The sequence below is a fragment of the Microtus ochrogaster genome, unplaced genomic scaffold, assembly GCF_000317375.1.
Source record: "Microtus ochrogaster isolate Prairie Vole_2 unplaced genomic scaffold, MicOch1.0 UNK1, whole genome shotgun sequence".
Classification (NCBI taxonomy): Eukaryota; Metazoa; Chordata; class Mammalia; order Rodentia; family Cricetidae; genus Microtus; species Microtus ochrogaster.
In genome coordinates, this window is record NW_004949099.1 from 594,119 (window position 1) to 604,675 (window position 10,557).

Below are 10,557 nucleotides of genomic sequence, written 5' to 3' on the forward strand. Positions count from 1 at the left end.
ACCAGGCTGGTCTCGAACTCACAGAGATCCGCCTGCCTCTGCCTCCCGAGTGCTGGGATTAAAGGCATGCGCCACCATCGCCCTTCTTTATTGGTTTTTTTAAGGCAGGGTTTCCCTGTGCTGGGAGTAAAGTTGTGCACCACTACTGCCGGGCAAGACATGGTCTTTCATTGACCTGAAACTCCACCAATTCAGTCTAGCTGCCCAACAAGCCCCAGGGATCCAGCTGGCTCTTCTGCCCCACCTTGTTTGAATCAGTGTCTTTCTTTGGCCTTGAGTTCACCAAGTAGATTAGGCTGGCTAGCCTGTGAACTCCAGGGTTCCAACTGAAATTACAAACAAGTCCCAGCACACGTGGCTTTCTAGAGGTAGAACTGAAATTCAAGTCCTCCTGGTGCATGCTAAACACTTTACTGACCAGGCCTTCTCCCCAGCTCTTGAAATTCATTTTCTCATGGAAAGGGTGTTGAGACATAGTCTGTATAGTTCTGTGCCTAATTTTGGTAGGATTCATGCTTCTGGAAATGTCTTAAAGACCAGTGAGATGACTAAGCTAAGTGATATAAAATGGGCTGGTGGCGATCCTTTCAATCCCAACACTAAGATGGAGGCAGGAGAATCAAAGTCATTCTCAGCTGCATATCAAGTTAGGGGCCAGCCTCAGCTGTATGAGACGGTATTAAAAACAAAAACAAAAACACAAAACTACCACCTTTGGGGTCAGAAAGCAGGATTTGGGGCCATGCATGGTGGTGAATGCCTTTAATTCATGTACTCAAGTCAGAGACCAGCCTGGTCTACATAGTGAGTTCCAGACCAGTCCAAGCTACCAAGTAAGACCCTGTCTCAAAAAAATAAAAGAAAGAAAAGGCAGGATTTTTCCTTATGAATTAATTAGTTAATGATCTCCTGGTATCTATGAAGACCCTAAACTTCACTGATTGACACTAGGAAGGATATTAATAATAGTGAAGTCACTGGGTCCAGTGTAATTAAGTTTTCCTCCCCAAACTATAGTTTGACCTCTATCTATTGTTGTCTTTCACCAGGGACACACTGGATATTTTACTGCATTTTCTGACTTATTTATTTGCTGTGTGTGTGTGTGTGTCTGTGTGTGTGTGTGTGTGTGACATGTAGAGGTCAGAAGACAATGGGCCCTTCTTTCACTCTGTGAGTTCTGGGGTTGACTCCAGTTGTCGGCCTTACCAGGCACCATTACCAGCCCAGCCGTCCGTCTCACAGGCCCTACACTGTGCATCTTAAAACAGTTTGCTGAAGTAGATCTGAAATTTTGACAGCCCTTTCCCATCCGACAGAAGTTGACTATTTCAGAACCCCTACATAGTGTGACTCTGACATATGCAGGTTAATTTAGCCAGGCTTAGCAGCTCACACTTAAAATCCCAGCACTGCCGGGAGATGGTGGCGCACGCCTTTAATCCCAGCACTCGGGACACAGAGGCAGGCAGATCTCTGTGAGTTCGAGACCAGCCTGGTCTACAGAGCTAGTTCCAGGACAGGCTCCAAAGCCACAGAGAAATCCTGTCTCGAAAAAACAAAAAAATAAAAAATAAAATCCCAGCACTTGACAGAGGGCAGAGGCTCAAAATCTATACTTACAGGGCTACATAATGAGACTGTCTCAAAAACAACAAACACAAAAAGATTAGATTAACACGAAAGCATCATTGTGCTCAGAAGTAAGGTTTTGATGGCTGCACAGCTTAGGTGTGAGCCCTGGAGCAGCCCTGGAGCAGCCCTGAGGCACTTGGAGAATGTTAAATCCAGCTGCTAGCCTAAAGCAGTGGCATCCAGGAAGGCACAAAGATCCCAAGGCTGCTGCCTGGGCACCTGTTCCTGAGTGTCCTTTGCTATCTGGCCCATCCTCCATCCACCTGGCACTGATATCTGCTGTGTTTAAAGGGGGGAGGGGCACTGATTTGCTCAGGGCACTAGTAAAGTGGCTGAATCCCAAGGACAGGGAAGTACCAGGATGTGAGATGAGCAGAATGTTCCTGTGGGGGGAACAGAGGGCCTGTGCCAGCCGTCACTGATGGTGGAGAGCTGATGGCTTCCGTCCACATCATGGTTCGCATGGGATTCAAATGAGAGAAAATCCCAGCTGATGTAAGGAAAGACTCACTTGACAATACCAAAGAGGAGAGCATTAGCTCTGCAAGCACAGGACCCCAGTTCAAATCCTCAGCACCATAGTTTTCTTCTTTAAGATGTCTTTATTCTATAGTGTTCTGCCTGCATGTACACCCGCATGACAGAAGAGGGCGCCAGATAGCATTACAGATGGTTATGAGCCACCATGTGGTTGCTGGAAATTGAACTTAGGACCTCTGCAAGGGCAGCCAGTGTTCTTAACCTCTGAGCCATCTCTCCTACTCAGCACCCACCATGCTTAAAAAAATAAAAGAAAAAGAAAAGCTGGGTATGGCCACACAGACCTGTAAGTCCAGCATTATGAGAAGTGGAAACAGGTTTTAGGGGGGCTTGATGGCCTCCTGCCCAGCTCCAGGCTCAGTGAGAGACCCTGTCTTGAGGTTCAGAGTGATAGAGTTTAACCCTTCATCCTCTTTGGTCACTCTGTGTGCATATATAAAAGCACATGTATCTGCACACATACTTACATATACAACACATGCATACAAGCTGGAGAGATGGTTCGGTGGTTAAGAGCACTGACTGCTCAGCTGAGTGGTGGTGGTGCATGTCCTTAATCCCAACACTCAGGAGGCAAAGGCAGGCCAGCCTAGTCTACAAGAGCTAGTTCCAGGACAGGTCCCAAACCTGCAGAGAAACCCTGTCTCGAAAAACTTAAAAAAAAAGAAGAAGAAGAAGCACTGCCTGCTCTTCCAGAGGTCCTAAGTTCATTTCCCAGCACCTACACCCCTACACCGTAGCTCACAGCCACCTGTAGCGGGATCCCTTTTCTGGCATAAAGGCATACATGCAGATAGAGCGCACATCACATATAAATAAATAGATCTTTAAAAACACACATACATGGATTACAAAATAAATATTTGTAAAAGAATGTACAAAAGAAAGTTTATTGATTTGCCTACATTTAAAATAAAAAGAATATCATGGATCTTGGAGCTGGCTGGGAGGTTAAAAGTATTGGTTGTGCTTCTAGGGGACTCAGGTTCAGTTCTCAGCACCCACATGGCCACTCACAAACACCATGTAATTGTCCCTCCAGCTCCTGGGAATCCAGTGTTCTTCCTTCTGGCTTCTCCAGGTACCCAGTACATGGGAGGTGTACACACCCACTGCCAGCTCCCAGACAAACCTGTGACAAGTCTCAGTCTGGACCTCTGGCCCCTCCCAGCACTTCTCACCGTCCCTCTATCCCAAACTCTCCAACCCAGGGTCTCTCCTTCCTGTATAACTCAGCCATTTTGGCTACACTCTCTTGGTGTTGCATTTGGTTCTCTTAGTTTCCATGTGCTCTTGGTACGCTTGCGCCCTGCCCCACCTGCTCTTTTTTCTTCTTCTCTCACTCCCCACCCCCTCCTTCCATGACCTGGTTCAGTCTGGACCTTTACAGCTATCTCTGGCTGTTCCCTTCCATATCTACACTAAACCTCCCCTCAGCCATGCCTGTCATAGCCTCCTTTTCATTCACACACACATATAGAAATAATAAGAGTGATGGGGGGTCATGGGGTTATTTGCTGTTGTTGGTTTTTTTTTTTTGGGGGGGGGGAGGGAGCAATGTTTCTCTGTATAACAGTCCTGGCTGTCCTGGAACTCCCTTTGTAAACCAGGCTGCCCTTGAACTCACAAAGATCCGCCTGCCTCTGCTTCTGGAGTGCTGAGATTAAAGGCGTGTGCCACCACCGCCCAGCTAAAATTGATTTTTTTTGTTTTGTTTTGTTTTTTTTTTGTTTTTCGAGACAGGGTGTCTCTGTGGTTTTGGAGCCTGTCCTGGAACTAGCTCTTGTAGACCAGGCTGGTCTCGAACTCACAGAGATCCGCCTGCCTCTGCCTCCCGAGTGCTGGGATTAAAGGCGTGCGCCTCCAACGCCCGGCTAAAATTGATATTTTTAAAAGATAAAAAGAAACATAAGAGACTTATTGGCACAGAAGATGCCTGAATTTCAAGTTGTCTGTCTCCCTTTCTTACTGTCTCTGTGTCTAGATGCCCCTGGAAATCACTCGGAGCTTTATCCAGAACCGGGATGGTACTTACGAGCTGTTTAAATGCCCCAAAGTGGAGGTGGAGAGCATCGCGGAAACCTATGGGCGGATAGAGAAGCAACCAGTGCTGAGACCTTTGGAGCTGAAAACCTTCCTCAAAGTTGGTAAGTCACGGGGGCTGGAGAGATGGCTCAGAGGTTAAGAGCATTGCCTCTTCTTCCAAAGGTCCTGAGTTCAATTCCCAGCAACCACGTGGTGGCTCACAACCATCTGTAATGAGGTCTAGTGCCCTCTTCTGGCCTGTAGGCATACACACAGGCAGAATATTGTATACATAATAAATATTTAAAAAAAAAAAGTTGGTGAGTGACTTTGAGGAGCATCCCTCCCTTGAGGGTCACCCTTTCTCAGTGCTGCAGAGGCTCTGAATCTCCTCCTCAATCAAAGCTCACTCACTTCGTCAGAGCCTGCAAAAAAGCTCTTGTCTCTTCTTAGCTGGTGCTTCCTGTACTGCTAGCAGCTGGAATCGCGAACCATGGGCAGAAGTCCCTGCAGCCCTCCCACTCAAAGCAGCATCACAGTTACTTTCATGTAACCCTCTCCAGAGTCTTACTGTGTAGCCCGGGCTGGTAATAAAAAGGAAGCATGTGATTACCCCTAGGTGTGGTGCAGGAGAAGGTTTGTCATAAATAAAAGGGAGAGCATAGCCAGAGGCAAGGGCATGGGGAGAGTCCAGAGTGAACAGGACTTTTAGCTGGGCCACCCAGGGGAGCCAGGCTGGGTTCTTTCTATAGGGAAAGACAACTGAGGCAAGGGCAGTCTAGCCCCTGGGCTGGAGACTGGTAGGAGGGATGCCAGATAGGCCCTGGAGTAGGTAGGAACTGAGAGATGAGAGAACCTGGCAGCCGGTCCGATTTGATATGTTAAATAGGCACTTTAGCCATTTTTCCTTGGGTTTGAGACCTAACATAGACCAAGCTGGCTTTGAATTCAAGACCTGCCTGCCTCTGCCTCCCAGTGCTCAGATTAAAGATACCTGATACCATGTCTTGCTAGACTATTTACATTAAAAGTTTCTAAAAAATGAACTGATCATACAGCACTCTCCATGTTTATACTCAATGTTTTCAGTTTTTTTCTTTACACGTATGTATCTGTGTTTGTGTGCATACATCTGCTACATGCGTGCATGTGGAGATTAGGAGGAATCTGTTGTCTCCAGTAGGTTCTGGGCATTGAGCTTAAGTCATCTGGGCTTAGTGGAATATACCTTTACTTGCCAAGTCATCTCTATGGCCCTTCTGAAAAAGAAATTATGTGTATGTATTTATATTTGTGTTTGTGTAAGTGTTTTCCGTGTGTGGAAAGTGTTTTCCATAGGTTCCAGAAGAGACTCCCTTTGAGCTGGAGTTACAGATGGCTGGGATCCACCCAGTGTGAGTGCTGGGAACTGAACTCAGATCCTCTGAAAAAGCAATAGACTCTACTATGGAGCCCATCTCTCCTGCCCGTAATATTTAAAATTTTCAAAAGCAATCTTTAGCCTACATGTTTTAGCACTTGTAAATGTTTGATCCTCTGGAGTTTATTCTTGCATATGTTATTAATATGCCAACCATCTTCTATTTTCTTCCAGATGGTTATTGGTTGATGTCTAATATTTAATATAAAAAAATTTTTACACCATACACTGGTGGTGCATGCCTTTAATTCCAGCACTGGGGAGGCAGAGACAGGTGTCTCTCTGTGAGTTCAAGGCCAGTCTGGTCTCTCCAGAGATACAGAGGAAAAACCTATCTTGAAATCTCTCCCCCACCCCAAAAAAAGAAAGAACCTTTTTTTTTTTTTTTTTTTTTGAGCCAGGGTTTCTCTGTTGCTTTTGGGGGCCTGTCCTAGAACTAGAACTAGTTCTTGTAGACCAGGCTGGCCTCACACTCAGGGATCTGCCTGCCTCTACCTCCCAAGTGCTGGGATTAAAGGTGTATGCCACTACAGCCTGGCAAGTTATGATGGTGCTCACTGTTAATCCTAGCATTCAGATGGCAGAGCCAGGCAGATCAGTGAATTCCAGGCCAGCCAAGGTTACACAGACCCTTTCTCAAAAATAAAACATACTTCCATGTGTTTTTGTTACTGGTGGGAAATGCCATTGGTCTGTATAGACTCTTATGCGATACCACAATCTTTGGCATAGTGACAGTTTGGACCAGATGGTAGAACCATGCAAATTTAATTCTGTCTTTGAACTTGGCCCTCTCTTGCTAGTTTCTCTTCTCAGTCTGGCTCTGCTGTGGGCTTTTAAATTCACTTTGTGTGCCTGGGGGAGTGGGAGCCATCCGTGTGCTACATCTTTATTTACTTATTTAGGAAGAAGAGTGTGCATGTCACAGCGGGCATGTAGAGAGGGGTCAGAGGGCAAACTGTGGGAGTTGGTTTTCTCCTTCTACCATGAGGGTTCCAAGGCTTGAATTCAGGTATCAGGCTTATTGGCAAGCTCCTTGACCCTCTGAGCAGCCTCGCTGGTCCTTAAAACATTTTTAAGTAATTACATCAGCACCGGTCTCTCTTCCAGTTCTCTTCCCTTTCCTTTTTTTCTTTAACCCCATGAAGGATTTTTCGTTTGTTTTGTTTTGTTACTTTCCTTACATTTAATATGTTTAGGGTGGGGTAGAGAGCGCTACTGAACAAAGGACAGCTGGCACCAGGCGGGTCCTAGGTGATTTAATCAGGCTCCCTGAAAAGTGCCTTTAACCGCACAGACGCCATTGGCCCTGTTCTGTCTGTTCTGGTTTCATTATGTAACCCTTGCTGTCCTGGAACTTGCTTATGTAGGCCAGGCTAGCCCCAGCTCACAAAGATCTTTAGGACCCAGCCATGAGAAGCTTAATAGGAACAGACCATCCAAAGGAAGTTCTTAATGTTCCAACCATTATCACCTGCCAGTGTAGGACCCAGCCATGATGAGCTTAATGGAGGCCTGAGTCTCAGCAGTTTACCCTGAGGCAATACCTTGGTTTGCTGAAGGCGCGGGAAGGCGCACAAACTGAGATTACCCAGGCACAGACCATCCAAAGGAAATACCTAACGTTCCAACCATTGTAGACAGGATCACCTGCCCGCACACATTCACCAGGACACCCATAGACAAACGTCAGCCAATCAGGGGTCCTGAACCTTAGAAATCCTTCTCTAACTGAGCTCGGGGCTCTCCGATCACCCCAATATGTTGGAAATGCGGAGAGACTGAGTTTTGCAAACTTGTGTAGAATAAAGGTTCTTTGGTTTTACACACGGGACTCAATCTCCTTGTTGGTTTTTGGGGGGACTTAGTGGATCTGGGCATAACAAGATCCACCCATCTCTACCTCCAAAGAATGCTGGCATTAAAGTCATGGGCCACTAATTTCTTATTTAAAGTTGAATAGAGTAAGTTCCAGGACAGTCAGGGCTACACAAAGAAACTCTGTCTCGAAAAACCAAAAGAAGAAAAAAAAAAAGAAAAAGGTGTTACAAAACTCAAAACTCAGGGGCTGGAGAGATGGCTCAGCGGTTAAGAGCATTGCCTGCTCTTCCAAAGGTCCTGAGTTCAATTCCCAGCAACCACATGGTAGCTCACAACCATCTGTAAGGAGGTCTGGTGTTCTCTTCTGGCCTGCAGGCATACACACAGACAGAATATTGTATACATAATAAATAAATAAATAAATATTTAAAAAAAAACAAAACAAAAAAACCCTCAAAACTCAGACTCCCGGCACATGGGTTTCGTTTCCTTTCTTTCTTTCTTTCTTTCTTTCTTTCTTTCTTTCTTTCTTTCTTCCTTTCCTTTTTTTAATTTTCAAGACAGGGTTTCTCCGTAGCTTTTGGTTCCTGTCCTAGAACTAGCTCTTGTAGACCAGGCTGGCCTCGAACTCACAGAAATCCGCCTGCCTCTGCCTCCCAAGTGCTGGGATTAAAGGCGTGCACCACCACCACCCAGCCAACGGCACGTGGGTTTCTGTGTTCCTCTTTTTACCCTGTCCATATTGCTCTCCTCGTGCAGACCGCTCCGTCCTCTGAATTTGCTAGTCAGTGTTAGCCATGCTTTGCAGTCAGTACATGGCTGTTTGTTCTGTGGTTGGTACAAGTTCCACCTGGGCACAAATGGAAGGGCTAGGGTTTCTTCCTGTCTCCCCACACAGCATCATTGTGAATGCTGGTGTTGATAGCAGAGCCCAGTGGGGTGCCCTCCACCTCCACTCAGTGCCACCTGTCGTCAACTGGTGCTCTCCTGATGACATTTAGGTGAAGCCATAGCAGAAGTCCCTGCTTCCTTCCTGGCCATTGTGAGAAGGAAACAGGTGGCACAATGAAGGATGGGGCTCAGAAAGTCTGTTTTGGAATAAAATGAAGAGTGAGGTTCAAAATATGTTATTAGCTTATGGAGCCATAATGCTGAGAGAAAAAGTATACCTATCCGTATGTTTAAAGGTTTATGTGCTCTGTGCCATCAGAAGCTCCCTTGAAGCTGGATTTATAAGGTGCTTGAGAGCTGACCGGTGTGGCTGGCTGTGAGGAAACAGGTCCTATGCAAACGCAGCAAATGCTCACAGCCACCTCTCCAGCCCCTACTTACATGGTTTGGTTTTTGTTTTTTAACTTTTTTTCTCCTGAAAGGCTTCCTGTTCCGTTTGCCTTCTACAAGGTGGACTTGAACTTGCAATCCACATGCCTCAATCTCCCAAGACTTGGGTGTTGTGTGAAGTTTTACTCTTTCAAGAGTACTTTTTGGGGACCTGCCACCCAGCTCCCAAATAAATCACTCACATGGAAGCTTACTCTTACTTATAAATGCCCGGCCTTACCTTCTGGTTTCTGGCCAGCCTTTCTTAAGTTATCTCCTCTACCTTTCGCCTCTGGGCTTTTCCTTTCGTTACTTCTGTGTATCTTACTTTCACTCTTCTCCGTGACGGGTGTGTGGCTGGCCCCTAGGATCCCCTCTCCTTTTCTTGCTCCTTTACCTCTCTCGCAGATTTCTCCTTCTATTTATTCTCTGCCTGCTAACCCCACCTGACCTTGCTCCTGCCGCGCTATTGGCCATTCAGCTCTTTATTCTTAATTTTCTTGTTATAGTATGTCTCTGTGTGTGCATGCATGCACATGCATGAAGGTGAAGGAGTCGTCGTCCATGTGCCACAGCTTGTATATGGAGCTCAGAGGACAACTGTGTGGAACTGGTACTTATCCAACTTTATATAGGTTCAGGGGATTAGACTCAAGTTGCCAGGCTTATGCCCCAAGTGTCTTTACATTAACCATCTTACCAGTCCAGATCTAGAGTTATTATATACTCCACAGTGAGTATGAGGACATTCTGGGCTCCAGTAACATCCTGTCACAAAAACAAACCAAAAACATAGGAATAGTTTTAATGGAAGTCAGGTGGACCCATACTAATTAACCTCCCATTCTACCTTTTGTAGGGAACACTTCCCCTGATCAAAAGGAGCCAACACCCTTTATCATTGAGTGGATCCCAGACATCCTCCCGCAATCCAAGATTGGTGAGCTTCGAATCAAGTTTGAGTATGGTCACCACCGGAATGGACATGTGGCTGACTACCAAGATCCAAGGCCAACCCTGGACCAGTCTTTGGAGCTGGCCCCTCTGACCACTATCACTTTCCCTTGAGGCAAATCAAGAGTTAATTTTGCAGAGTTTGCACATCGCCGACCACTGTAAATCCTGGTAGCACTTAATACGGTCCTTGCTAATGAACTGCTCTTAGCTAAGGTGCAAGTGCTCAGAACATCTGTGTGGGTCGGCACTGCTGGGTACAGTCTTTGTTATAAACTGAGCACTTATTTCTGACCAGAGTTTTAAAAGCAGTGAAGTCCAGGTCATTGGCCTTCTCATGGATTCACCTGCAGCTCATTTTTCAGTAATTCTCTAAAAAGTCAGCGGCACTGGACCTCGGCCAACAGTTTGGAAAAGTCACGATGCCCTGGGCAGAGAGAGTGCAAAGGATCTGCCTGAGCGTGCCGATCCTCTATCCTGATGGCAAATAAAGTACAGTGTCACTACTTTTTCTAAATGGTGCCATTGCTGTCGTGATTTCACAGCCAGAAGCCTTTGGGTGAATTTACTTTGTAGTCAGATGGGGAAAAGTGGCTAGGGCCAAGGGATCAACAGCACTTCACTTTTTTTTCCTTTAAATTTTTGAGCAGCTGAGCATTCAGGAGGCAGAGGTAGTCTCTGTGATTTTGAGACCTAGTTTCTGTGACTTTGAGGTCTATATTAGTGAACCCCAGTACAGCCAGGGCTACATAGTGAGAACCTGTTTCAAAAAAACAAAGAACAGCTGATAAAATTCAAACCTAGTTCTGAGTTCACTCATCACAGAATGGAGATGGTGCAGG

The 10,557-nt window shown here is 46.1% G+C and overlaps 1 protein-coding gene across 1 annotated transcript in view; it reads left to right on the forward strand.

Annotated features, from left to right (window-relative positions):
* The window catches only part of CUNH2orf42 (chromosome unknown C2orf42 homolog), a 52,297-nt gene extending 42,070 nt beyond the window's left edge, over positions 1-10,227 (forward strand). The window contains exons 10-11 of the mRNA XM_005364799.3: positions 4,160-4,322; positions 9,621-10,227. Of these exons, the coding sequence (XP_005364856.1) occupies positions 4,160-4,322; positions 9,621-9,829 (372 nt within the window). The 3' untranslated portion in view covers positions 9,830-10,227. The remainder of the gene's footprint in view (positions 1-4,159; positions 4,323-9,620) is intronic.
* Positions 10,228-10,557: the final 330 nt, after the last annotated feature.